General features: G+C 42.2%; 1 protein-coding gene across 4 annotated transcripts in view; it reads left to right on the top strand.

The window, feature by feature from the left end:
- Window positions 1–27,141, top strand: part of PLEKHM3 (pleckstrin homology domain containing M3) — a 223,424-nt gene that overhangs the window by 71,368 nt on the left and 124,915 nt on the right. For all 4 annotated transcript variants that reach the window (XM_019975994.2, XM_070770990.1, XM_070771000.1 and 1 more), the window contains exons 4-5: window positions 13,265–13,410; window positions 24,615–24,808. In XM_019975994.2, coding sequence (XP_019831553.1) covers window positions 13,265–13,410; window positions 24,615–24,808 — 340 coding nt within the window. The remainder of the gene's footprint in view (window positions 1–13,264; window positions 13,411–24,614; window positions 24,809–27,141) is intronic.

The following is a 27,141-nucleotide window of genomic DNA, read 5'->3' as shown; positions in this document are numbered from 1 at the left end:
GTTGAAGCTGAAACTCCAATACTTTGGCCACCTCATGTGAAGAGTTGACTCATTGGAAAAGATCCTGATGCTGGGAGGGATTGGGGGCAGGAAGAGAAGGGGATGACAGAGGATGAGATGGTTGGATGTCATCAGTGACTCAATGGACATGGGTTTGGGTAGACTTCGGGAGTTGGTGAGGGACAGGGAGGCCTGGCATGCTGCAGATAATGGGGTCGCAGAGTCAGACACAACTGCATGACTGAACTGAACTGAATGGTTTCTAATGGGACCTCAGCCTCTTACTGGGTAGGTTTAAGGAAAAGTAGTATTAAAGTATTACTCACTCAGTCATGTCCAACTCTTTGTGACCACATGGACTGTAGCTTGCCAGGCTCCTTTGTCCATGAGATTTCCCAGCAAGAATACTGGAGTGGATTGCCATTTCCTTCTCCAGGAGATCTTCCCAACGCAGGGATCAAACCAAGATGCTCTGCATTGCAGGTGGATTTTTTACCATCTGAGCTACAAGGCTCAGAAGTAAAAGTAGTAGGTTATAGAAATAGAATTTTCACCAACCATCATTCAGTGTAACTATATCAGATGCTTTTAGTCACAAGAAACAAAAGATTGAATTCAAATTGATTTGTATTATAGAGGTGAATTATTCTCAACGGGCTGATTTTTTTTTAGGTATTAATTGATCTGTTAGTTCAAATTTTTTTACCTATTAAAAATTTTTTTTTTATAATTTCTGTTTATTTGGTCAAGATTCAGCACGTAGGATCTTAGTTCCCTGACTAGGGACCGAACCCAGGCTCCCTGCATAGGAAATGAAGAGTCTTAACCACTGGACTGAGCTATTTTTTTAATTTAATGCTTCAAACAGCATTTTCTCATGTAAACCACTTGCCCCTTCTGACTGATAGATTTCTTATATAACCATCATAGGCTCAGAGTGTCATGGATGTCTTTTGGCAATCCCCTTGCCACACTCTTCCCATTATTCACCTACCAAATCATTTGTGCTTTATCTCCCACTACAGTATCGCCTTCATCTCCCTGCCTGCCTAAGCTCAGGCTGGGGCAGTGACTTATTAGCTGGTTCTCTCCCCTCCCACTGTTTTCTTGTCAATTAATCTTTCCAAAGTTCAGCTTGTAGTTTTGCTTCTAACTCTAGCTGTTCCTTTATCTTACTCGTTAATACTCATCCTGGATTGATTAGTAAGGACTTCTCCCTGAGCATGTGGGAGTCTTATGTTCTAGCTTCAGTTCATTGTTGCAAGCTCTTTTCCCAACACCCCTCTAGTTACAGTGAGTTTCAGACAACTAGAACAGTCAGTGTTCTCCAAACAAGCTACCATTTTTCTGACTTGAACCATTCTTTTTCAAAATATATGTATTTTTCCCCTTCAAAGCCAAACGCAAATTCCTCCATGTCTACACAGCCTTTGTCAATCTTCACAATTAGAGTGATTGCTTCCTTTTTTGCTCATCTCTGCTGTCTTCTGCCTGCCACCTTACAGATCTGTATTCTTGCCCCCTTCACCTTTCATATTCAGAGGAGATGCTAATGATTGAGTGGTCCAAGGCACAATGCATTGATGAACTAAGTGATGTTCTTGCATGTAATTGATTCATATTTTCTGTGCTTGTCATATTGTCATTGACAAGGAGACAGTGGTTGTAGTGTCTTCTGCTTGGAGATGACGATGTGGAAATTCACCTGTATAGTTCATTGGTGTTGCTCATTAAGTGCTAAATCAGGCATTTCATCTAGGTCCTGCCTTTTCCACTAGAGGTACAACCATGAGCAGAATTACTGTATCCACCCTCTGTCTCAGTTTCCTCATCTGTAAAATGGGGATAACACCTACCTCACAGAATGAGAAGAGAATTAAATGGATGTGTGTGCGTGTAAAGTGCTTACAACAAAACCTTGCATCCATCAGTAGTAAGCATTATGTCAGTATTTGTTTATCCATTTGCTTATTTATTTTTTCCAGTTTAAATTTCTTACTATTTTCTCAAAAGTCTTTATGGAAAGAGCAGACAGGCATAGAACTTAAAGAGAAACTCTTAAGAGGAAAACAAGTATGAAAAAATACTAACTTTAGACTGATTTAAATATACTAGGTGCTGAATTTATAAGATTTCATTATTAAACTTATCTGACACTACTCTAAATACTGGTATTGAAGCATCTTATTATAAAAAAAAAATAAAAGTAACTCAGCTCAAAACATTTCTTTGGAAATGAAAATCCATGTCACAGATCATTATATTTATAACTCAGTGTAGCTATTTAGTAGATAGAAAAGCAGTCAGAATCTCTCGAACAGTGCACATATTTACTTAACTTGCCTTAGCAAAAATCAAGATTTATTGCCTTTCAAGATAAATTTTGACTAAATATTGACTCTTGGTTCTCAATCATTGTTTACCCGAAAGACCAATAAATCTTGACACTTCTCAACTTGAGTTGGAGTCTACTTGGTATTTATTAATTTATTTCATACAATTTATAATCTTAATAACAACATGCCATGAGATTAAACAAATAAACATTATAGAGTTTACCAAGAGAAGAAAGTCTTTAGTTTCTATTTTCTTTTTTTTCCTGCAAAAGCTTTCTTGTTTCCATTTGGTCCGCAGCTCAGGAGAGATCTCCAGGGTGGTTAAAAAAAAAAAAAAAAAAAACTGCGTAGTGACTGCAGTGGCCAGAAGCCCTGACACCAGGGGCATGCAGATGGGTCCCACTGGGCTTTGAGGCTCCTAGTCCTGCCAGAGGGTGCTCCTCCTAAGAGATACTCACCCAGCCCCACGCGCAGGGGCTAGTCATGTGCAATGCATCTCTTGATGAGTTTCACCCCTTCATCCAGGGAGTAACTTTCCATGACATCACAGAGGCAGAGGTCTGTGCGGACAGAACCCAGGGCCCGAAGAGCCCGAAGGGCCCAGCTCAGGGTCTTCTCCAGAGTTTCACACCACCGATCTTGGGAGGGCCTCTGCACGTCCTGAAGAGGGTGCAGCCACCGAGCTAGTTTTACATCTTCAAGAGACAGTCATCGCCCTTGTGTTACTCCCAAGCCACCTGGCAGAAAGGACTCACACGCCCCAGAGCCACAGTGATACAGTGCAACTAGATGCCCATGGAGCCGTGGGTGCAGGAGGCCCACAGATGGCCGACCGGTAGTTGACAGTGGACTCTACCTTGCTGGAATAATTCTGGTGAATCTGGTAGGCAGTGAGGCGCTAACCAAAAAACTGGCGTTGTCCGGTCCTAGTGGCAGAGGGCGGTGAGGGTCCCAGCAGTCACAACTAGAAAGGAGGTTGGGAGGTGGTGAGAGGTAGGAAGAAGGGGTATCCCAGCATCTGTTCCATCCAGACATTGTCAAAACAAGAGACAGATCCATGAGACCACCAGGTGTGCTGCCTGTATTTTCAATCCGCAGTAATTACCTGGCATGATTTTTCCCTTCATTTCTTACTTAAATATAGTACTTCTAGCTCTGTTAATACAACATGCAAATCGAAACTGACTTAGCAATTTAAATATTTCATTGTGGAAAAAAAAAAAAGCCCTCAGCTAACAGCTTGGAGAATACTTTTATTTTTTAAATAATTTTATATATTTATGTTATTGGCTGTGCTGGATCTTCATTTCTATGCAGGTTTTTTCTGCGGTGAGTGGGCCCACTCTTTGTTGCTGTGTGTGGGCTTCTCTCGGAGCATGGCTTTTCAGCCCCCAGGCTTCAGTAGTTGTGGCACGTGGGTTTTGCTCATGGGCTTAGTTATTCTGCAGCATGTGGGATCCTGTCGGACCAGGGATTGAACCCTTGTCTCCTGCATTGGCACGCGGATTCTTTATCACTGAGCCACCAGGGAAGCCCTAGAATACTTAAAAATTTTAAACCAATTAGTATTCAGATTAGATTTTTTAAAGATCTCTCTTTGGTTGCCACTGTCCTGCAGGTATAGTCAAGTAACATATGATTGTGCTTAGATGACCTCTGTCTTGAACGGTTGACGGCTCTTGGTCTCAGTTGCCTCTGTCTGTCTTCTCTGGATATAATGTGCACTGAACACTCACTGTGTCCAGGTGCAGTGCTCATGCCTCACGGGTATAACATTTGCCATCTTGCTGTGTTGAAAGGAAAATTCCTTGGTTAGGCACCTCCATTTTGTATGAGAGGAGTTTTTTACTTCTGTTATGTACTTAAGGCTATAGCTGTCCTAGCAATAGTTACAGTCCATTCTACAAGTGCCAGCTTAAATTATCCTAAATATGTGTCAGCTACAGTAGGAACATTTCCTTCCAAGTGTTACTTAGACTTTTTAACATGTGTCAGCCCTCTGACTCTGTAGCCCAACTTTTGGAGTCAGATATTTGGCCAACAATGAGTAACAGTTTCTCTTTACAATCTCTCAGTGCCATGAAAGTCATTTATAGACAAACATCAAATGAAGCCCACTGGACGAAAATTCTTTTCTGATGAACAGAAATGATTTTCAGAATAGCATTGGAAGCAACCAGCCTGTACATTTCAGGAATACAGTTGGGTATGTGTATTCCCTCCCAACCATGAAATTTTCATCTCCTGGAGAATTCCCTACCAGAGGACTTAAAACCTTATGGAGAATATAATTTGGAAGTATCACCATTTAGGGGATTCCCAGGTAGCACTAATGGTAAAGAACCCTCCTGCCAATGCAGGAGACACAAGAGACATGAGTTCAGTTCCTGGGTCAGGAAGATCCCGTGGAGAAGGAAAGGGTAACCCACTCAGTATTCTTGCGGGAATAATTCCGTGGGCAGAGGAACCTGACGGGCTACAGTCCACGGGGTCACAAAGAGTCAAGCATGACTGAGCACAGCACACCATCCAAAGTGAGACCAGATAACACAGCGACTACCAGCAGCATATCATATTATTCACATGAGCAGTTAGAGGAGGGACACAATTGATTTTTCTTTATTTCCCCTTTTGTTCCTTTAGTTTCATTTGAGATGCTTATAGGTACTATTTTCATTGTAACAGACAAAATGCATACTCAGAGACATTTGTTTTCATGTGCCGATTCTCCAAGTATTTCTTGTCTTAATTGATTTCATGACTAAGTAGATGTCTCGTACTTTATGGGTCACCACCCGATCCCAGAGTAAGTTGGATGCTTGAGATAGGATTAAGTTTTGGATCACTTATTTCTAAGAAGGTATTTCTCAGTGTCCTTCACCTTTGTCCTCTTCCTGTTGCAATTATGTAGAATCCTGTAGCCTTGGTTCCACCTGTGTTAACTTGTGAACAATGTGTGTGATCAGTCTCTTCTGGAAGCTCCATCCCCTTCGACAGTGGAGGATGCAAGTCTGGAGGCCAGGGTGCTTTGTTCCAAGTTCTCTTTTTTTGCTGTTCAGTTGCTAAGTCGTGCCTGACTCTTTGTGACCCCATGTACTACAGCCCGCCAGGCTTCCCTGTCCCTCACTATCTCCCAGAGCTTGCTCAAACTTATGTCCACTGGGTCAGTGATGCCATCCAACCCTCTCATCCTCTGTCACTCTTCTCTTGCCCTCAACTGCCCTTAGTGGACACCAAAGCTACCTTACAAAAGTCACTTCTTCCCTGTGTCCAGCAATCCTTTGTTTAAACACTGTGCCCAGCTTTATGCTAATACTAGGCTCATGAAACAGAATTTTCTACTGTATACTGAGTGTGACATCTTATTTTTAAAAAGTACTTATTTGACGTTTTCTTAATGAGCCAATGGTTATAGACTGTAAGCTAGGAAAGCTAAGTTCTTTATGCCTTTCCCCCCTAATTCTTGTAAAAGAGTAAGTCATTGAAATCCTCATTTCTGTTTTCTGACCATGCCTTGAGACATGTGGAACCTTAGTTCCCCAACCAGGAATCAAACCCCTGCCCCCTGCAGTGGAAGCTTAACCCCTGGCCCACCAGGGAAGTCCTGTTGTTTTCCTTCATTTTAGAAAATCTGATTCCTAGGGCATTTGATTAGGCTCCAGGCATTCGATCAGTGTTTGCCCAGCACTTCCCACGGCTCACTGTCTCCCCCAGAGAACACCTGGTGGGAGGGAGGAGGCAGGAACTGGGCTGCTTCCGCTCTTATGTCGATCAGTCCTTACTTCGTGCACCAGGTAAAAGAGGGAACGAAACTTGCCAGTTTTATTTTTTCTATTTTAACAGAGCAAATGAAAGTTAGTCTGTGCACTCTCTTTCTCTTCTCTCTTTTATAAAAGCACCTTGTCTTCTCTCTGTTCCTGTTCTCTTCTTAGGGCATTTCTTCCTTCCCAATACAAAGTCCTGGATTTCCCCTACCAAATGAGCTGGAGAGGGTAGCGTGGCTGGCTCCACTTAGAATGCACTGGGTGAGTTCTCTCCCTAGTGAATCACCTGGTCCAGACACAGACCTCGTTACTTTTCCCTTGTGCCCATGAATTTTCCACCTGCAGGCCGGGGCAAGGAGGGCTGTAGCCGGGAGCCAGGAAGTAGAGGGAGATGGTTGGTTGGCGTCTCAAGATCTCAGCCTCAGCAACACCTCACTGCAGCCAACTGAGCTAACTAGGTACCCTTGTTAGAAGAAAGACTATGCCCTCGTGGAGAATTATGCCAACATTTCTATTTCAGCCCCCAGCAACAGACTTTTTTGGGTGTCTGTAGTGAAAGGCCCCTTGGGAAATGGACTGTACAAGCAGCAAATAGGATTTTGGTTAAATGGTGACATTTGTTTCCCAAAGTGTATCAGAAGGAAGCTAAGCTCTTCAGAACATGTGTTCATTAAAGATTGAAGTGGGGTGGGAAGCAATAAAAAAAAAAAAAGGCCAGTAGGTTCTCTTGTGAGATAGTTTTTTGTTCCTATGAATTGAATACACTCTCTGAAAACTTTCAAAAAGAGACAGGGAAGAATGTATTTGCTTTGATCCTACATGTGGAGTGTTCTCTACTACAAATGCCTTTTAATTTAGAAACATTGTTGAAAAGTCTGTTTGAAAGTACACGAAAATGTAATATGTAAATAAGTTCTAATTAGTTATTTCAGTTAATTATTTTTTTGTCTCTGCTTTGCAGCTCTATTTTTCTTCCTCAGAAGGTCCCTTGTCAGAGTCCAGCTTTGGCCTCCTCCAAAAAATGTGTTTTTCTAGTGGTCATTATTAAGAAAATACGTCCCCCCCACTCCTGTTGACAACCTCATAGTGATAGAGTAAAATCCCAGGGTGTTATGGGGAATCGTTTCAGACAGTTTTAGTCCGCGATTTGCTAGGAGGATATTAAAGCAGGAAATCTTGCAGTTAATTAAAAGAACGGGTGTATCCTTTTTCAAATAAATGGTATCTGTTATTTTTTAGAAAATGAATCTACACCAGGCCACTAACTGGGCTCTAATCTTTCCTGAGTATCCTGTGTTCTTTCAATGACAGATACATTGGATTTGGAGATTAAAATTTTTAATTCTTTCTAAGTCAAATAAGATGCTTCTCAGTGAATGCTCTGGAAAAAAAAAAATGCTGGTAAAATGAACTGTTGTTTCTACATAGTAAATTTTTGAAAATTGACTAAGAATTTAAAATGTTGAGTTTAGAAGCCTAGAAAGTAAACTATGTGACAAATTATGAGCTTTTCACTTAGCAATCTACCCTCCCTCTGCATTTCACTTAATTAGAATCAGAATTTTTGAGCATGGAGGGACCTTTGCAGTCACCTAGAAATCAGGGAACTTTCCTCAGCTTTTACCCACCACAGCCCCTGGTGGTGGTTGGTTGGGTAGAAATGCAAGTTCCTGGGCCCTACCCGAGATTTACAGGGTCAGAATCTCTGGGGCCAGGCTGGGGCTGAGAGGGACTACATTTTTCACAAACATCTCCAGAAAATTCTGATGCTCACTGAACTTGGCAAACCACTGGTTTAGGCTGACTCCTTTATTTTGTGGTGAGGACAGGCAGCCTAGGGACTTTAATGGGTCAGGCTCATCATGTTCCCTTACGAAAGAGCACACTTCCTGACTCTGTGTTGGTTGCTTCTGTCATGTCCGACTCTTTGCGACACTATGGACTGTAGCCCGCCAGGCTCCTCTGTCTATGGGACTTCCCAGACAAGAATACTGGAGTGGCTTGCCAGTGAGTAGCTATTCCCTGTTCCAGGGGATCTTCACAACTCAGGGAATGAACCTGGGTCTCCTGCATTATTGGCAGATTCTTTACCATCTGAGCAACCAGGGTTCCTGACTCTAGACTTATGCTTGTCTGTACACCATGTATCCAGAACACTCCTAAGCACAGGGAGAAGTCGGAACCTTCTAGGTCATTGCTGCTGCTGCTGTTAAGTCACTTCAGTCATGTCTGACTCTGTGCGACCCCATAGACGGCAGCCCACCAGGCTCCCCTGTCTCTGGGATTCTCCAGGCAAGAACACTGGAGTGGGTTGCCATTTCCTTCTCCAGTGCATGAAAGTGAAAAGTGAAAGTGAAGTCACTTGGTCGTGTCTGACTCTTAGCGACCCCATGGACTGCAGCCTACCAGGCTCCTGCATCCATGGGATTTTCCAGGCAAGAGTACTGGAGTGGAGTGCCATTGCCTTCTCCTCTAGGTCATTAGAAGCTGTCAACTTTTAAAACAAAAAAGGTTGAGAGTTTAGTGAACAAAATTGAGTTTATTTGGGAATAGCAGAGGAATTGCTTTGGGACATGCAAACTATGGTGAACCATAAGCAAGTTTGGAGAACAGTGGAGAGGAGCAATTCTATTAGGAAAGGGGAAGCTGGGAGGGGCTGTGTTGAAGGAAAGGTCATTGGACGACAGTGAGTATGCGGGGTTATGGTGTCTTCTCATTGGTTGGATTGTTGACAGACAAGGAAAAAGTCTTCCTTCTTCATGCTTGGCTATATAAAGTAAGCTGCCACAAATAACATGCGCCTGAGACCTCCTCTTTCAGGGCTTCCTACGTCCATTTTGAATGAGGTATTCTGTTATATTCATTTTTGTAGGGTGATTTCAGCATCAAAAGTAGGAGAGCATGGTTCTAAATACGTTATAAAAGTAAAGACACCCAAGAACTAGAGGGAGTTTATGTGCTGCTGCTTGTGTCTCAGCTAAAACAAGTATGAACCCTAGCCATGTTCTCTTTCTCTTTTACGAGCCTGGACACCTGTGCGAAGTGCTGAAGCTGTTTAGCTTATTGAGTTGAACCCTCAGCCTGTTAAGCTTTGAACCTGTGTGCCTGGTTGATATACACATTTGCAGGCTATGTGCTTTCTTAAAAAGCACACTTGTGTATTTTAACATTGCCTATGTATTAGGTTGCATCTAGGAGATAATAGTCAGACACAACTGAGTGGCTTCACTTTCACTTTTCACTTTCATGCATTGGAGAAGGTAATGGCAACCCACTCCAGTGTTCTTGCCTGAAGAATCCCAGGGACGGCGGAGCCTGGTGGGCTGCCATCTATGGGGTCACACAGAGTTGGACACAACTGAAGTGACTTAGCAGCAGCAGCAGGAGATAATAATAAAGTCATTAAAAGTTATAGAATAATAAGCCCAATAGGACCTACTAAAGCATTCAGCAAATGCTTACTGATGTTTCAGTTCAGTTCAGTCGCTCTGTCGTGTCCGACTCTTTGCGACCCCATGAATCGCAGCACGCCAGGCCTCCCTGTGCATCACCATCTCCCGGAGTTCACTCAAACTCATGTCCATCGAGTCGGTGATGCCATCCAGCCATCTCATCCTCTGTCGTCCCCTTTTCCTCCTGCCCCCAATCCCTCCCAGCATCAGAGTCTTTTCCAACGAGTCAACTCTTTGCATGAGGTGGCCAAAATACTGGAGTTTCAACTTTAGCATCATTCCTTCCAAAGAACACCCAGGGCTGATCTCCTTTAGAATGGACTGGTTGGATCTCCTTGCAGTCCAAGGGACTCTCAAGAGTCTTCTCCAACACCACAGTTCAAAAGCATCAATTCTTCGGTGCTCAGCCTTCTTCACAGTCCAACTCTCACATCCATACATGACCACAGGAAAAACCATAGCCTTGACTAAATGGACCTTTGTTGGTAAAGTAATATCTCTGCTTTGCAATATGCTACCTAGGTTGGTCATAACTTTTCTTCCAAGAAGTAAGCGTCTTTTAATTTCATGGCTGCAGTCACCATCTGTGGTGATTTTGGAGCCCAAAAAGATAAAATATGACACTGTTTCCACTGTTTCCCCATCTATTTCCCATGAAGTGATGGGACCAGATGCCATGATCTTCGTTTTCTGAATGTTGAGCTTTAAGCCAAATTTTTCACTCTCCTCTTTCACTTTCATCAAGAGGCTTTTTAGTTCCTCTTCACTTTCTGCCATGAGGGTGGTGTCATCTGCATATCTGAGGTTGTTGATATTTCTCCCATTAATGTTTATTATATCCCAAATTCAAACAAGCAAAAGCAAAAAAGCTAAAATAACTTACATTTATTTTTGCAATCTTTTATGGTGTACGTTTCAGCTATAATGGTGCTCCCAAATTTCTACAAGATCACGTTCACTTTCTAAATCATTAGGGAAGATTGAATTCTGTTCAGTATCATTTCAGTGTGAAGTCAGCTTGAATGTCTACAGTGTCTAGAATATGTCAAGTTCTGCTGAACTCTGTTTCACAGTCCATATGTGGCCATGTTTAATGTGTAATTGTTGGAACGGGCAACATATCTGCATAGGGGTATTCACCAAAGTGAAGAGGCAGGTTAGCAGGATCAATTTCAAGAGGCAGGTGAGCAGGTTAGGAGGATCAATTCCAGAACAGCTCTGGGATGTTAAAATCTCTTTATATGCATGAGGCTGTTTATGTGCCAAATAATATTCAGTTTATCGTCTCTTCAACATAAACATTTATTGCTGGTCTGTCATGTGTAAAGCTCTGTGTTAAGTGCTAAGGATAAAAAATAGATCTGAGCAATTTATAGTGTAGTTGTGGCTATACGAGCACATCAAAAAGCACAATAGTTTAAGGAGGCATGCACTATATGCCAAATGAGCACCATGCTCAGTGGGTGCGGCAGATGGCATTCCAGTGTTCAGAGCCTAGTGATGGCACCTTCCACTCCCAACAGAAGCAGCAGATGTGTTTGGTTTTTCCTTATCAATTTTGTGCATATCTCAGTCCTCAGCCAATCTGAAAAATAGGAACTTGTTACCATCTTGTTGCTACTCAACCGTAAAGAAGGAGTTGTTCTAGGAAGACAGTATTAAACTCTGGAAGCACAATTCCAATACATTTACTCCCCGTCTTTCAATATCTCTTGTATTCCAAAACAGTGGGATCTAGTTCTCTTTCTGGAGGGTACTTTGTGGACCTGCTTGATGTTGTTTTATTTGTGATGAACATGAAAGCTCTAGGAATTTTCTGATACTTTCATTCATGAATTCATGTAAGTATCCTCTTAGGTTGTCAAACATGTTTGAGCTCCTTCTAGTGGAAATGGGGAGCAACTCTGATTATATTATTATTACTATTAAGAGTAATCTATGTTTCCTGATGGTTCAGATGGTAAAGAATCTACTTGCAATGTGGGAGACCCAGGTTCTATGACTGGGTCAGGAAGATCGCCTAGAAAAGGGAATGGCTATCCACTCCAGTACTCTTTCCTGGAGAATTCCATGGACAGAGGGCTACATAGCCTGGTGGGCTACAGTCCATGGGGTTGCAAAGAGTTGGGCATGACTGAGCGACTCACACTTTGATTTTGTACCCATTTTATGAAATAGGCTTAATATGAGATTTCTTTGATCAATATAGTTCTTGGCATCCAACCATGAAATGGGCCATGAGGAAGGGTTTCTAAAATGAAATCTGTAGATAAGACATGTCAGAAAAGTGATGCTGGTATATAATGCTGATGACCTGTTCTGGATGTTGTGCTTTGGGTTGATTGTAACAGAATTTCTGTTATCAATAGAATATAGTTCCTCCTAGCTAAAGGTAAATAATGGCTTCTTTTTTGTCAAGGCCATGATTATTACCAGCTTCCCTGTCAGTACCAGGATGGTACTCACATAATCATGGACTTCTTGGACATGAAAAAGACCTTGGCAATCATTTGCAAGCAGTCAGTGGTCTTTAGTGATGGGCAGGATCTGGCAAAGTAGAGATCGAAGAAAAGGATATCATGAAAGAAGTAAATCATGCCAAGATATGGAGGGTGAAGTGAGCACACTGTGTGTATTTGGGGAACAATGAGGAGAGACTTCTCTGACTTCAACCAAGAGGTTCTATTTCCATTGGAGAATCACAGGAGTAGGTAGTTGGAAAGGAGAGGTAGGGGCCAATCAAAGGACACATTCCTTTCACTGATTTTGTCAGCAGAGGAAGGCTACATGTCAGGTTTTAGGTTCATCTTAGAATCAGACAAGTTTAGAACCCAACCCAGTCTCCATCTCTGACTGGCTGTGTTGTGCTTTGTCCCTCAGTCGTGTCCAACTCTTTGCCACCCCATGAACTGTAGCCTGCCAGGCTCCTCTGTCCATGGGATTTTCCAGGCAAGAACACTGGAGTGGGTTGCCATTCCCTTCTTCAGGGGATCTTCTCAACCCAGGGATTGAACTCAGGTCTCCCACATTGCTAGCAGATTCTTTACCATCTGAATCACCAGGGAAACCCTGACTGGCTTGGTGACCTCAAGACAAAATACTTCACCTGGATAAATAAACCTTAGTTTATTCATCTATAAAAAAGAGCTGATAATATCTTCCTCATAGAGTTGTTGCGTGGGTTAAATAAGATCCTATATGAGAAGCCCTCAGCCAAGTGCCTGGTGGAAGTAGGATTTCTGAGGCGGAAGAGAGGAGATGAAAGGGCGTTGGTTGTAGAGAGATGGTCTCTGGCTGCTGTGCACAGAAGTGGAATTAGAAGAGATCAGAAATGTACCAGTATCAGCAGTCCCCCAGGAGGCGAAAGGGGCGAAGCTGCCAGGCTAGGAAGGAGGCATGCATGCTCAGTGACTCAGTCGTGTCTGACTTTTTGCCACCCCATGGACTGCAGCCCACCAGGTTCCTCTGTCCACAGGATTTCCCAGGCAGGAATACTGGAGTGGGTGGCCATTTCCTTCAGGGGATCTTCCTGACCCAGGGATCGAACCCACATCTCCTGCATTGCAGGCGGAAGAAGGGGACGTGTCTGTATATGTATTCTCTGCAATTTCTTTCCTGTTGTTGACTTTTGTTTCACTTGAGGATTGTATAACTTCATTCTACAGTGTTAGAGAAGTACAGTAATCACAGACTTTTCTTCTCCCCTGAACAGGATGCCAGCGATCCATAGGCCTTTCCAACGGGAAAGCCAAGGTGTGCAGCTACAGCGGGTGGTATTACTGCAGCAGCTGCCACGTGGACGACAGCTTCCTGATCCCAGCCCGCATAGTCCACAACTGGGACACTTCAAAATACAAGGTGGGTGCTGAACCTGGGTTCACTGCATAATAGTGATTTTGCTTTTTACTTGTTGTCACGTGGATTCTAAAGAGAATGAGACTTTGAGGCAGACCTGATTAAGGTCATCTCATAAACGCTACAACTGTATGCTCTTTTCCCACTCTATACTATTTCTATTGCATTATTTGGGGCTTCCCTTGTATTTCAGTCAATAAGGAATCTACCTGCAATGCAGGAGACCTAGGTTCGATTCCTGGGTCAGGAAGATCCCCTGGAGAAGGAAATGGCAACCCACTCCAGTATTCTTGCTTGGGAAATCCCATGGACAGGGGAGCCTGGTGGGCTACAGTCCATGGGGTCACCAAAAGAGTCAGACACAACTGAGCGACTAAACCACCATTGCATAATTTCCCTCCCTTCTAGGCTGGGAATCATAGGCTGATAATTTCTACATTTATCTCCAGCTCCAGTTTTGCTACTGAAACTGAGACCTGTGGATTTAATTGCCTGGTGGCATTTATTTCAACTGTGGTTTTCAACCTAGTCATCCTTTAGACCTGTGAACTGGTTAGCTTCGTTGCACAGCGTGTATACCCTTGTGTAAACCAAATTGCATAAATCAAATTTGGCAAGTCAAGGAATCTAACCCCCACTGGAGTCATACTCTAGGTTTAGGACATTTATTTATTTTTTGTGTGGTCCTGGGTCCCGGGACCCAATAGAGAATTCTGTTACCTGATCTGACTAGAAGCTTTCCTCATTCTTCTGCCAGAATATTGTCACGTCTGCCTTGAACGAACCTTCCATGCAAGGTGCTACATACAAAAACAGGCTGTATGATGGGTTTTATACCTCCTTGCTAACAGATGTCTGAGTCTTGCTTTCATTGTAATGGTATTGCCCTGGAGCAACATGGGCGGGAATGGAACGTGTAGCTGCTACCTACCTATCATCTTTGAAGTCTAAACTGAAACTGACCACTCTGAGTGGCCAGTCGGCTTGGATCCTTTTCTGCATCCCTGGGCAGCTCCTGTTGTGCCCAATAATCATCCACATGTCTTTATTCTGCCTCCTCCCTGAGGAGTCCTTCTCAGCATATGCCTCCTACTTCAAGGAGAAACTGAAGATTTGAATTCGAATACCTGCAAGCCTGCCTACATCTGTATCTGTCCTTACTGCCTCCCCTCCTGGGCTGGGAAGAAGAGCCCTTTCCCTCATTTAGAGATCCTCCTTCCACATGTGCTCCCGATACTTTTACCCATCTCAGGAACCCCGGCTCTTTGTTCCAGGGCCGATAGAAGAATGTCCTCCTTGATGAAACCTCTGATGCTTCCTGCTTTCCCCATCTGTACTTTGTTAGTTACTCCCCATGGGCTTCCCTGGTGGTAAAGAATCCCAGTGGTAAAGAATCCGCCTGCAATGCAGGAGATGCAAGTTTGATCCCTGGGTTGGGAAGATCTTCTGGAGGAAGAAATGGCAACCCACTCCAGTGTTCTTTCCTGGAGAATTCCATGGACAGAGGAGCCTGGCGGGCTACAGTCCATGGGGTTGCAAAGAGTTGGACACAACTTAGCAACTAAACAATAAGAATTTCTCTCTGTGCCACCACAACACATGTGTGAATCTCTAGAATTGCACTTATTTAGGGGTTAATAGAAGGCAATGGCACCCCACTCCAGTACTCTTGCCTGGAAAATCCCATGGATGGAGGAGCCTGGAAGGCTGCAGTTCATGGGGTCGCTGAGGGTCGGACAAGACTGAGCGACTTCACTTTCACTTTTCACTTTCATGAATTGGAAAAGGAAATGGCAACCCACTCCAATACTCTTGCCTGGAGAATCCCAGGGATGGGGGAGCCTGGTGGGCTGCTGTCTATGGGGTCGCACAGAGTGGGACACGACTGAAGCGACTTAGCAGCAGCAGCAGCAGCAGCAGGAACTTTTGTTCAACAGGCCTTTATCAAAATCCTCTCTCTGCCTCTAATTAGGTGCTTGACTGGTTGAGGCAAATAACTTGAACTTTCCTGAGCTTCCATTTCCTAATCTGTAGAATGAACCCAGACTACCTGGGTTCAAGTCTTAGCTTTGTCACTTAGTAGCTATCTGATTGGATTTCCCTGGTGGCTCAGATGGTAAAGAATTAGCCTGCAATGTGAGAGACCTGAATTTGATCCATACTTGGGTCAAGGAGATCCCCTGGAGGAGGGCCTGTCAACCCACTCCAGGATTCATGTCTGGACAATCCCCATGGATAGAGGAGCCTGGCAGGCTACAGTCCATGGGGTGGCAAAGAACTGGACACGACTGAGTGACTAAGCACATACACAATAGTAGGGATAGTCCCTACTTCTTAAGGATGCTATTTGCTTAAATGAATAATTCACAGAAAACGTCTAGTGCTGTGTCTAGAATGTAAGTAAGTGCTCAGTTAATGCCAGCTTTTACAATGATTGAATATAAGATAACTCTAAATCTCTTTACCTGACATAAAGGCATGTATGATCTCTAGTCCCAGCCTTTCTAGCCCTTCCATCCACTGCCTCCCACCCCTGAGTCTCTTAAGAGCATACTCCTTCCCATCACCCAGTCCTGCCAGGCTGTTTCACACCTCTTGTCTCCTTCTTGCCCTCATTCAAATCCTAAACCCAGTTTAAACGTTCTTTCCTCTCCTGATTCTTCCCTTCCCCTCTGTCACACAGAGTTGTCATTCTCTCCTCTGCATCTTGTACTTGACACTCTGAATACAGGCTATAAATATATTGGCCATGTGTGTAATAGATAAACATTTATTTCTAGGGCAAGAACGCTAGTTGAGTTTTTGGTTTGAACAGTTTAATCTCCTTGGAGCAGAGCTTTGACAGCTGAGATGTGTGTAGAGAGTGAGTGAGTGAGGCAGCCCCAACCCCGTGATCATTGAGGGCTTAGGCTGGTGGCACCTGCCCTCAGAATATGTGCCCATCAGTGGAGCTAAAGCAGTAAAGGTGACACTGAATGAGGAAAGTGAAAAACTCAGGCGTGGTTTAAGAACCCTTGCAGTGGAGAAGGTCCAGGTCTGTTTGCAGTGAAGGCTGAAGCCCCCTGAAATCATCAATCCAGCCATTGCTCAGGCTTATTATAATTTTACTATAAAGCAGATATTTTTGTGGTGGTGGTCCTTCAACTGATAAGGTTTGATTTTGAGAGGACAGGTAAGTAATAAGGTTATTAGGTACCACACTTCATCCAAGAGGAAAGTGTCTTTTGTGAGACCATTCCCTCCTAGGCTTTCAGCGGACAAGGGAAGATTTTTAAATCAAGAACAGAGCTGGTCGATTTTATCTGGATCATCTCTCACTGACATTAAGTAACTGTGTTCCATTTAGTCCAGTGTCTGTCTGTCTTTGCTCAAATGCTGGGGTTTAACTTAATGTTCCTAATTGTGAGGATCAGTTCAAACCTATCAGTTTCCAAGACCAGACATCGTCCTGTTAGAGCTGCCTGCTCCCCCTAATTGCAAGTACGTGACTGGCTTGAATATCCATTTGAAAGAGTGAACAAATGGTTTTGCAGAGCGGAATGAAATCTGTCATTTTAAGCGCTTCCTTGTCTGCCCTGCAGAGTAATAATAATCCTAATTATTTTTAAAGCAGGATTTCATCTGTTTTTCAGTGTACATCCTGCATATTGAATTGAGCTCCAGGATTACCTAGCAGCTAAATTCTATCCTCCAATTCTACAGCAATTTTTCTAATGAAATTGTTTTTGGACAATGGTGTTTCCTCTTACCCTCCCCCCTTTCAAAAATATCAAGCATGACAAAGAGGTAGTAAGGAAATCAAACTTTGCCTGAACTCTTCCTAAATTGTGCTTTTAAAAAATATTTTTGTTTCCTAGCCTGAACATGCACATTCCATTTAGCTAGGGGTTTTCCATGTTACACAAATCATTTCCTATCTCTTCATCTTGAGAGGCATTCAAGGCAAGCTCTGCTGGCCTTGCAGAGCTGGAGAATAGCTCACTGATGGGAAAAGCCACTTGTTCAGAGCCACTGGGAGATTTTGAGAACAAATTGTAATTAAACTTAAGATCTCTTGATTCCTCCTCCACTAGTCCACAGCGCCTATTTTAATAAGACCAAGAAGTGTTATGGTTGGAATTGATCTTCTTAAAACTTTGCCATGGTTTTTCATAATAGAGATGGGGGAAAATGCTAGAAGGAAACCTTATACCAAAGCAATCAGTGGTTATTTTACTGTGATTATAGGTGGATTTTTTCCTCCCCTAATCTTTTCTGTTCTGTGAAAGTCGCTCAGTCATGTCCGACTCTTTGCAACCCCATGGACTATACAGTTATGGAATTCTCCAGGCCAGAATACTGGAGTGGGTAGCTTTTCCCTTCTCCAGGGGATCTTCCCAACCCAGGGATTGAACCCAGGTCTCCGACATTGCAGGCGGATTCTTTACCAACTGAACTATTAGGGAAGCCTTCTCCTACTCTTTAGTCTCCAAATTTTTAGTAATGTGATTACATTATTTTTATTAGTTTATAAATTTTAACTGTCACGTAGCTCTGTAGATTCTATTTCAGAAAATTTGTACTAGAAATTAACCTTTTTTTAATACCTCAGAATTATCATTATAAATATGAGTGTTCTAAATCTTGTAACCAATAACTTCAGTGTGGTTTAGCATGGTATGGGAGACTTCTTTCTGTAAGGAAATTACCTTGTACTGCTATACTTTTATTCTTCTTTTTCTGAACATAATATACTTCCACATTTCGAGGTTCAAAAGTACAAAGGACATATACACATGGATAATCTCCTTCCCTTCTCTTCTTCACACCTACCCTGTTCTTCCCATAGGCAACCAAATCACTCCTTCCAGAGATATTTTACATACATGTGTTTTACACAAAAATGGCAATAGGCAATATAGTGTACATGCTGGTCTTAGAAAACATTCCATTTAGATCATAAAACTCTTCCTTGGGCTTTTTAAAAATAGCCATTCCATATTCCACCATGAATTTAACACACCAATTTTCCAACTTCTTTTGATCAGCATTAAGGTTTTCTCAGTCTTTCTAATATGACAGTGATTCTGTGAATAACTTTATACATTATTTCGAATGTAAGTTCTTTGATTCATGAATGGGACTCTCTGTAGGTAACTTCCTAGACATAATATGTACACCTATGAGTTTGATAGATGTTGCCAAATCGCTTTGCATCAGGTTGTATGCTGTACTTTAATATCTCCTTGCAGGTCCTTCCTTCCCTTAGTACCAGGATGTCAGCTGTCACCTCTGCTGTCACTGTGCTGCCTCTAGCTGTCCTTCCCCTTTCCTACTTTATTAATTCTAAATATGTTGTGAACTTAGAAACAAAGAATCAAACTGATAGAAGTGTGTGGTTCAGAGTCACGGCCAGAGCCCTGTAAAGTACTCATTCATCTGTTTAGCAAATGTTTACTGAACACTTACTATGCTCACCATTCTAGGCGTTAGGACATGTGTTCTGCATCATGAATTTCAGGTGATAAAAGACAGTAAACAAATGTACAAATAAGTGACTTCTAGATAAATGAATTGTCATTGGACTTTAGTTTTGTTTTAGAGTTAAAGACACATGGAAACCCACACACCGGTGTACTGCCTCCTTAAATTATGGGTTCTTCTCCATTGGTAGCCCACTTGCTTTCTATTTGACTGGAGAGGAGAGAGGAACAGAACAGGAACTGGGATCTCCTCTTTTAAAGAGTGATGAACAGACAGTTGGTGGAGTTATTTAAAAAAGAACTGTGAATGTAAACAATGCTAACAAGCACAGAGCAGTGTGTCCCCACATCTGAGTTTTGGCTCGAGATCTACCATGAGCTGACCACAGAGAAGTCATTTAAGTTCTCGGGACTCAATTTTCTATTAAGTGCAGGTAATGGTAGAGAAAGAGGTCCCTTCCTCCAGATGATGAGGGGAACCGTGGCTGACTCATTTCTCACCACCCCCTACCCCTCACTACAGTCTGCATGACATTAACCAGCTGCCCTGTCTGTAGCCAGATTGGTTGGAAAGTGGCTGGGTTCAGCAGGTTTTCTCTAGTACTCCATGTCCCAGAGTTTTAATATGTTAACACGCTGCACTTTGAATCATCAAGAGAAGAATGTGGCATGTGCCATATTTTTTGTTGGACCTCAGAGGATCTTTTCCATATGACTGGTATTCCTTGGGACACAGGTTAAGAAAAAACTGAACTAGATTATCTGTTGTTCAGTTGCTCAGTCGTGTCCAACTCTTTGAGACCCCATGGACTGCAGCATGCCAGGCTTCCCTGTCCCTCACCATCTTCCAGAGTTTGCTCAAACTCATCTCCATTGAGTCAGTGATGCCATCCAACCATATTGTCCTCTATCATCCGCTTCTCTTCCTGCCTTCAGTCTTTCCCAGCATCAGGGTCTTTTCTAATGAGTCAGGTATTCGGATCAGGTGGCCAAAGTATTGGAGCTTCAGCAGCAGTCCTTCCAATGAATATTCAGGGTTGATTTCCTTTAAGATGGACTGGTTTGATCTCCTTGCTGTCCAAGGGACTCTCAAGAGTCTTCTCCAGCACCACAGTTCGAAAACTTCAATTCTTTGGCACTCAAGTCTATTTTATCTGTACCCATTATTGTTATTCTAAGATTATGTTCTCATCCATTTTACTCTGATCCATTTTCCTCCTTTAACAAAAACTAAAGTCCTCACCACCACCACATCATTCTCCTCTTCTCCAAATTGCTATCATTGGTCACCACATTGCTTTCGCCCCATCACATTATTACCCAGGACTGTTTTTGTGGGGGAACATACCAGGACACCATTTCAGAACCTTTCAGAATTACAGAAACCTGAATGACATTTGAGAATTTTTATTTTCAGAGGTACCTGTCACCAGCATAACAGAAGATGTATTATATTAAAATCTATACCAATGATGGTTAGCTTGTTAAAAGCAAATGACAAATATGCTTATTTATAAATACATATGTGTATCTAGCAGATTTGTCATTACTGGTTTATGGATAATTATAACCTGAACTGTGCTGTTTTCTCCAACTCCTCCTGAGTATGAGATGGGGAGGAGACCTGCTTCTGCCTGGCCCTCCTCCTCCTCACCTCTCTCGAACCATGTTGACTGCCGGTCTGTGAAGAGAAAAAGTGTTGCTCAGCCATGTCCAGCTTTTTACGACCCCATGTACTGTAGCCTACCAGGTCTCCTCTGTCCATGGGATTTTTTAGGTAAAGAGAGAACCAGTTCACAAACTGCAACAAAACCACAGTTGCAGAATGAAGTTCTTACAGCATAAACTATTCTAAAGTTAAAATATCTATGGAAGAAACTGGTGTATTAATATTATTAATATTAACTAGTTAATATTAATAATACTAATATCATTAATAAATATTATTTAGTAAGATACTAACGGGCCAATAGGTTGGAAAAACGAACTGTCAACCCTGTAAAAATTGCTTCTAATCTAAGTGGAGTAGGATCATGGAAAAGAATGCCAACCTAAGCCATTCATTTTTTTTTTTTAAAGTAAGGAATACTGGGCTTATCCTTTTGTACCTATGAGGTGAGTTTTCATATCAGAAACAGCACTCAGGTTTTTGATATTTGTCATAATTTGGTAGGCAAGAAGTAGGACAGTAGCTCTTGGCTCTTAAGTAGAATATATTTAGTGTTCCCTTACAGCTCATGAAATGGTTCTATTAATGAGAAAGAAACTTTCTCTCACATAAACTTGTCACTTAAGAATATCATTGGCTTCCTTCCATAAGTAACTATATATTTTTAGAAAAGCTTTGTAATTACAGTTGAGTTTGAAAGTAGAGTGCTCATACCAGAATAGAGGATGGTTTTGAATTTCGATCACTATATCCCCACTGATTTCCTATTTTGCAAAAATAGCATTTCATACGGAATTTTGAGTCCTCTCCCAAATTCCCTCACCGATGCAAGTGGTTGGTTCTCAAAAAATGAGCATGTGCTTTGCAGCCAAAAACAGCTCAGCATGGCAGGGCTTTATTTGTTCACATACTGAGGCTGCCGGGGTCATAGTATGCTCTGTATTCTCCACACTAGCTAGTAACTTCGGGAAACAGGGCCTTAGACTTTCTTGAGACTAGCTCTGTTTTTGTTTCTAGTGATTTCAGTGTATGAATGCAGATGTCAGTAGCTGCCATCCCATTTGTCTCACTGCTTTTACTGTCTCTGTAGAAGGCTCTTTTTTTTTTCCCCACTCGGGCTTAAGTACCACCTGAAGAGAGAAGCCTTTTAAGGCCTGGGAGACTGGCCAGTGCCCTTTGTCCTTCTGTTCACCTACTAAAAGGTAGCATTGTTAACCTAATTCAGCAGGGCCCTGGCTCAGTATAAACACTGCTCAATAGAGCCAGAAAGACTAATTGAATTGTACAATACATCATTCTTCAGCAACAGTTTCAAGTGGATTGTACTTCATTTTCCAAAACACCATCCGTTTTTTCCTCATTTAAAATTTTTAAATATAGCAAATATTTAACCATTATAAACAAAACATTTGAACCCGGTTCTGTCTTTCCCTCCTGAACGGTGAGCTATGTGAGGGCAGGATCCTGCCCATTGTCGTCTCCACTGAGTGGCCAGACACCTGCTCTGGTGTCTGCCATGGATGTACCTGTGTCTCTAGACCTCAAAATGAGGCATTATTTAGCCCCGTCAGCTGCTCTTTCCAGTCTGATTACATAGTCCAAGGTTTTGGCTGATTCTCGGTGCCGCTCTGTGAGCACCATCTGCAGAGACTGTTATCTTCTCGACTCTTTAACTGCAGGATCCCAGAGGACCACACAACAGAACAGGCATCTCAAAAATAATTGCTTCTATGATGAAAATGACTTTTATTAGAAAAAAGCATTGATGCTTTTCTTTTGCACCTCTATAATTACATATTAACTTTATAATAAAGAACATGGTAATAGTGAATTTAATAAACACATGTTTTAATCAACATATAATAACCATACATTTAGTTACTGGGCTTCCCTAGTAACTCAGCTGGTAAAGAATCCACCTGCAATGCAGGAGACCTGGGTTTGATCCCTGGGCTGGGAAAATTCCTTGGAGAAGGGAAAGGCTACCCACTCCAGTATTCTGGCCTGGAGAATTCCGTGGACTGTAAAGTCCATGGGGTTGCAAAGTGTCAGACACAACTGAGCAACTTTCACTTTCTTAGCACATGTACAGATTGATCGAGTTCATGGTTGTATCTGCTTGTTGTCCTATCCTTACCCACCTAGTGCATTTCTGTTTATCTTTCTAGACCTTGAGCCGGTGTCACCTGCTTTGCCAGGCCTGCCCTGGCTCCTAGCTCCCTTCTGCCAGCATGGTTGATGTCTCCCTCCTTCAAGCTCCCAGTGGACCTCATCCATGTTCCTTTGTGGTGGATGACTGGCTATGTGCTACATGTATATTTTTATTTTAATTATTGTTCTGTTATACTCAACATCTGGAGAAGGCAATGGCACCCCACTCTAGTACTCTTGCCTGGAAAATCCCACGGATCGAGGAGCCTGGTAGGCTGCAGTCCATGGGGTTGCGAAGAGTTGGACAAGACTGAGCGACTTCACTTTCACTTTTCACTTTCATGCATTGGAAAAGGAAATGGCAACACACTCAAGTGTTCTTGCCGGGAGAATCCCAGGGACGGGGGAGCCTGGTGGGCTGCCGTCTATGGGGTCACACAGAGTCAGACACTACTGAAGTGACTTAGCAGCAGCATACTCAACAGCAAATCCCAGGAGGTTAGGGAGCATATCCTGTTTATTATTCATCAGTACTCTTCTAGAGTGGGAACAGTGGATTTTCAGTTTTGTTAATGAGCAAAGTTGTTTGTTCTGTTTATGCTGAATTCTAGTCTTACTCCCAGTACTAGAGAGGGTCCAGTGGAAACTTTGTGGAAAGATGCATGTCCTCGTATCAGTGAATCGGTATGTAAAGATTCCCCCAAACCACCCACGGGGCATGCATTAGTTAAGCTGTAGCTCAGGTGCATTTTGTTTTTTTCTGTTTATCTCTACTGCCAAATGACATTTTAAAATCAGCTTTTATACTCTTGGTGTTTACTGACAGAAGTGGTTATAGAATTGGCTGCATCTATTGGCTAGAGTCAGTGTGCCCAAGTCCATGAGCGTGTGCTAAGTCGCTTCAGTCGTTTCTGGCTCTGCGATCCCATGGACTGTAGCCCACCAGGCTCCTCTGTCCGTGGGATTCTCCAGGCAAGAATACTGAAGTGGGTTGCCATGCCCTCCTCCAGGGGCTCTTCCCAACCCAGGGATTGAGCCACCAATCTCCTATGTCTCCTGCATTGGCAGGTGGATTCCTTACCACTAGTGCCACCTGGGAAGCCCCCAGCCCAAGTTTAGACCTTTACTAATAAAAGCAACTCTTTTCTGCTCACTAAAGTGTGCATTTGAGCTTGTTTTCTATGCACATTGTTCTGTATATAATATCCTTTTTCCCCCCTTTTTGGGAGATATTCTTTCATTCCTTTCAATGTACATGGTTTACCTATCTTTTTAAAGTAACCTCTGTATAAAAATACTATAGAATATATGTACATATATATGCACATAGCTTTAGTTTTTAAAATCAGCATTGCTGTTAAAAGAGCCTTAATGAATTATTTTTTAAACTTTTTATTTTGAAATAATTGTAGATTCACAGGAAGTTGTATAGATAATGTAACACAGAGGGGTCCTATGTATCTTTCACCCACTTTGCCCACTGGGTGTATCTTAAATAACTGTAATACATTTTTAAAAAACAACAGGAAATTGACATTGGTATACTGAGTCTGTATAGTTCTGTGTCATTTTATCATATGTGTGAAAGTGTTAGTCACTCAGTTGTGTCCAACACCTTGCCACCCCATGGACTGTAGCCCACAAGGCTCCTCTGATCATGGGATTCTCCAGGGAATCACACAATCAAAAAACAGAGTTAATATATGTTGTAATTCCTTTCAATGCCCAGGTTGCTCTTACCAATTGAGTTTCTTGGGAGAGAGAAAGAAAAGCCACATTTTATACTTAGTTACACTATGGGCTTTTTCATTTGGCTGTGTTCAGAAAATGATGTCATTTTGGTATTTAAGCTATGGTTCCTAGCTGGAGGAGGTGTGGAGAGCCGGTGATGGCACCAGCGCTGATGGAGGAAGTTTCTCTCGTAGGTGTCTAAGCAGGCCAAAGAGTTCCTGGAGTACGTGTACGAGGAGCCCCTGATCGACATCCAGCAGCAGAACCCCATGCTGTACGGACACGCCGAGCCGCTGGCCACCGTGGTGCGGCTGCGGCAGCGGCTGAAGTCACTGCGAGCCTATTTGTTCAGCTGCCGGGCGGCGGTGGCCGAGGATCTGCGCCGCAGGTAAGAGTCATAAATGTCAGACAGCTCCGGTTTGTTTTTCTTTCCTGCCCCGGGAGGGTGGTTAGATGATCTCCGAGGGCCTTTACAACGTGGAGTAGCTGGAATTCTGTGGTTCTCCCTCAGGGCTCATCTCTGACTTTTTCCTCTGAGGGCCTCTGTCTGGTTGAGCCAAGCACAATGAAAATAATATCTCAGTGGAACTGAGGGCTTTTAACCCATGCATCGAGTTCCCACGACGGTGAAGACCTCTCTTTACCTATAGGTTAACTTGAGATAATATTCATGGAAATGTCTTCATTGATTGTAGCATCTTATAGTTTCTCCAATTTCAGTTCCTATTATCGTCAGTGAAAATAAGCATGTTTGAAATATTTCATAGCTCAAAAACCTTTTTTTTCAATGAGAAATTAGTAAGTGGTTATTCAAATCTTATTTTACAGACAGAAACAGACTTGGTAAATGATACAGGCCGTACAGCTGGAATTAAAATACATTAAAAAAAGAAAAACAACCCACCATAAAAAGGCTCAGGATTCTGCCTTTTCATGTTATCATTGGCATAGGCTGCTTTTCCATAGGTTGGTTATGTCCAAGTTTATGGAACACACAAGTCCATACCAAGCTCAGAACCTTAACATAAAATTGAAGTTAAAAAATGTGCCTGCTCTCATCAAATTCCTTCTTTTACAGTTAGGTTTTATTGGCATTTAAATTCTCACCCTTGGTATACACAAACTAGCTTATACTTGAAATAATTGTTGTTGGTGTTCATAAGTACCTAAACATATCTTTTAATTTTTTTTTTTTAATGGCAACTTGAAGGCATACATTAGTCATGGTTTTTGGAGGCAAGCGTATGTGAATAAGAAGCTTCAGAAAGTGATCGTTTGCTATTTGAAATCCAATTAATATCCGAAGAACCCCAGGCCTCTGAAGAAGATGTTTTGAAAAGAACTAAATGTAGATAGTAAAGGACATGTAATATCTAGACAAGCTCTCATAAAAGTAATAATGAAAAGGCAGCTGCCGTAGAGCGAAATGCCTCATAGTGGTAGCCATTCTTTCACCTGGTTGTTTTTCAGAAAACGCTAGAAAGTAGTCAAGATTTACTCTTGTAAAGTCTAGGCAAATCTTAATTTTAAAAGATTGGAGCTTTGTCTGAAAGGTAATAAAATTATGTGTTTCCAACAAATTTACCAACCAAGCTAGATACAAGAATTTTGACATTCAAAGTATGTTTGTTCTATTACTCTCAGTACCTTTTGGCTTTGCTCAAAGCTGGTTTTTCTTTGTGCTTTTATTTTTAATTTTTTAATTTAAATTTAATTTTTTATTTTAATGTTAAAATCTACACACAGAAATCTTGTTGAATACCTTTATGTTGTAATGTTTTGCTTTGGTTAAATATGCCAAATCTGGGCATGCATTTAGAAATTAAATAGGAGATCCTCTCTCCATATGGATGACTAAGCATACCTATGCTGTTCCAGCAGTTTGGTGGCTTACCACCATGTACTACTACGCCTTATGGCCAGACCACCAGGAAAGGAATGGAAGTTCTAGAGAGAAGGCAGTCCTGGGGCTGTGAGAGTGAAAATAGGAGTCTTTTTTTACCCCCCTTCATTTCTCTTTCCTGGACTTGTTCATGACCATTATTCAGTGTAGGGCCTGGGAGACGGTGTGTGTTTAGTAGGTACTGAATGGATGGATGTAAGGAGGGATGGGTGATGAATGGATGTCTGTTACAGTGTCTCTTTAGACCACTGAGCTGTGGCTGGTAGCCCAATTCGGAGGGAGGAGTCATCTTCAGATTCTTCTTTTTCTCACTTCCCTGTCAGTTAGTACAGTGTTTGAACCTTCTGAAACCTTTAGAAATTGTTGTTGAATAAATGAACAGACCAAACCAGCACAAAAAAGATTTGGTTGGTTCTGTTTCTGGGACAGCTCTCAAATCTTTCCTTTGCTTTTCACTTCCAGTGCACTCCCCTGGTTCAGTCTCAGGACCATTACAGCATCCTTCTAACTAGTCCGTCACACTTGGGTTTCTTTCCTTTCCAACTGAACCTTCACATCAGACAAATTATTAAAGTGCAAGTATGGAATTAAAGATCTGCCCCAATCTAACCCAGTATTTTGTTCTACTCTCTCAAACACAAATAATCATTTAATTCTCCCTTCAGTACATTCTGTTGTGGAAATTAAATGGGTTTTTACAACTGAAGGGCTTACAGTAGTGCCTGTACACAGTAAATAATAAATACTATTATTATTAATACTGCTTCTTACCCTAGATTGTTCTTGTCTCTAGCTTTAAAAATCCTTGTTAAAAGAGT

This window comes from Bos indicus, chromosome 2 (assembly GCF_029378745.1).
Source record: "Bos indicus isolate NIAB-ARS_2022 breed Sahiwal x Tharparkar chromosome 2, NIAB-ARS_B.indTharparkar_mat_pri_1.0, whole genome shotgun sequence".
NCBI lineage: Eukaryota > Metazoa > Chordata > Mammalia > Artiodactyla > Bovidae > Bos > Bos indicus.
Note: the sequence above shows the minus strand (reverse complement) of the source record. Positions and strands in the feature narration are given on the sequence as shown.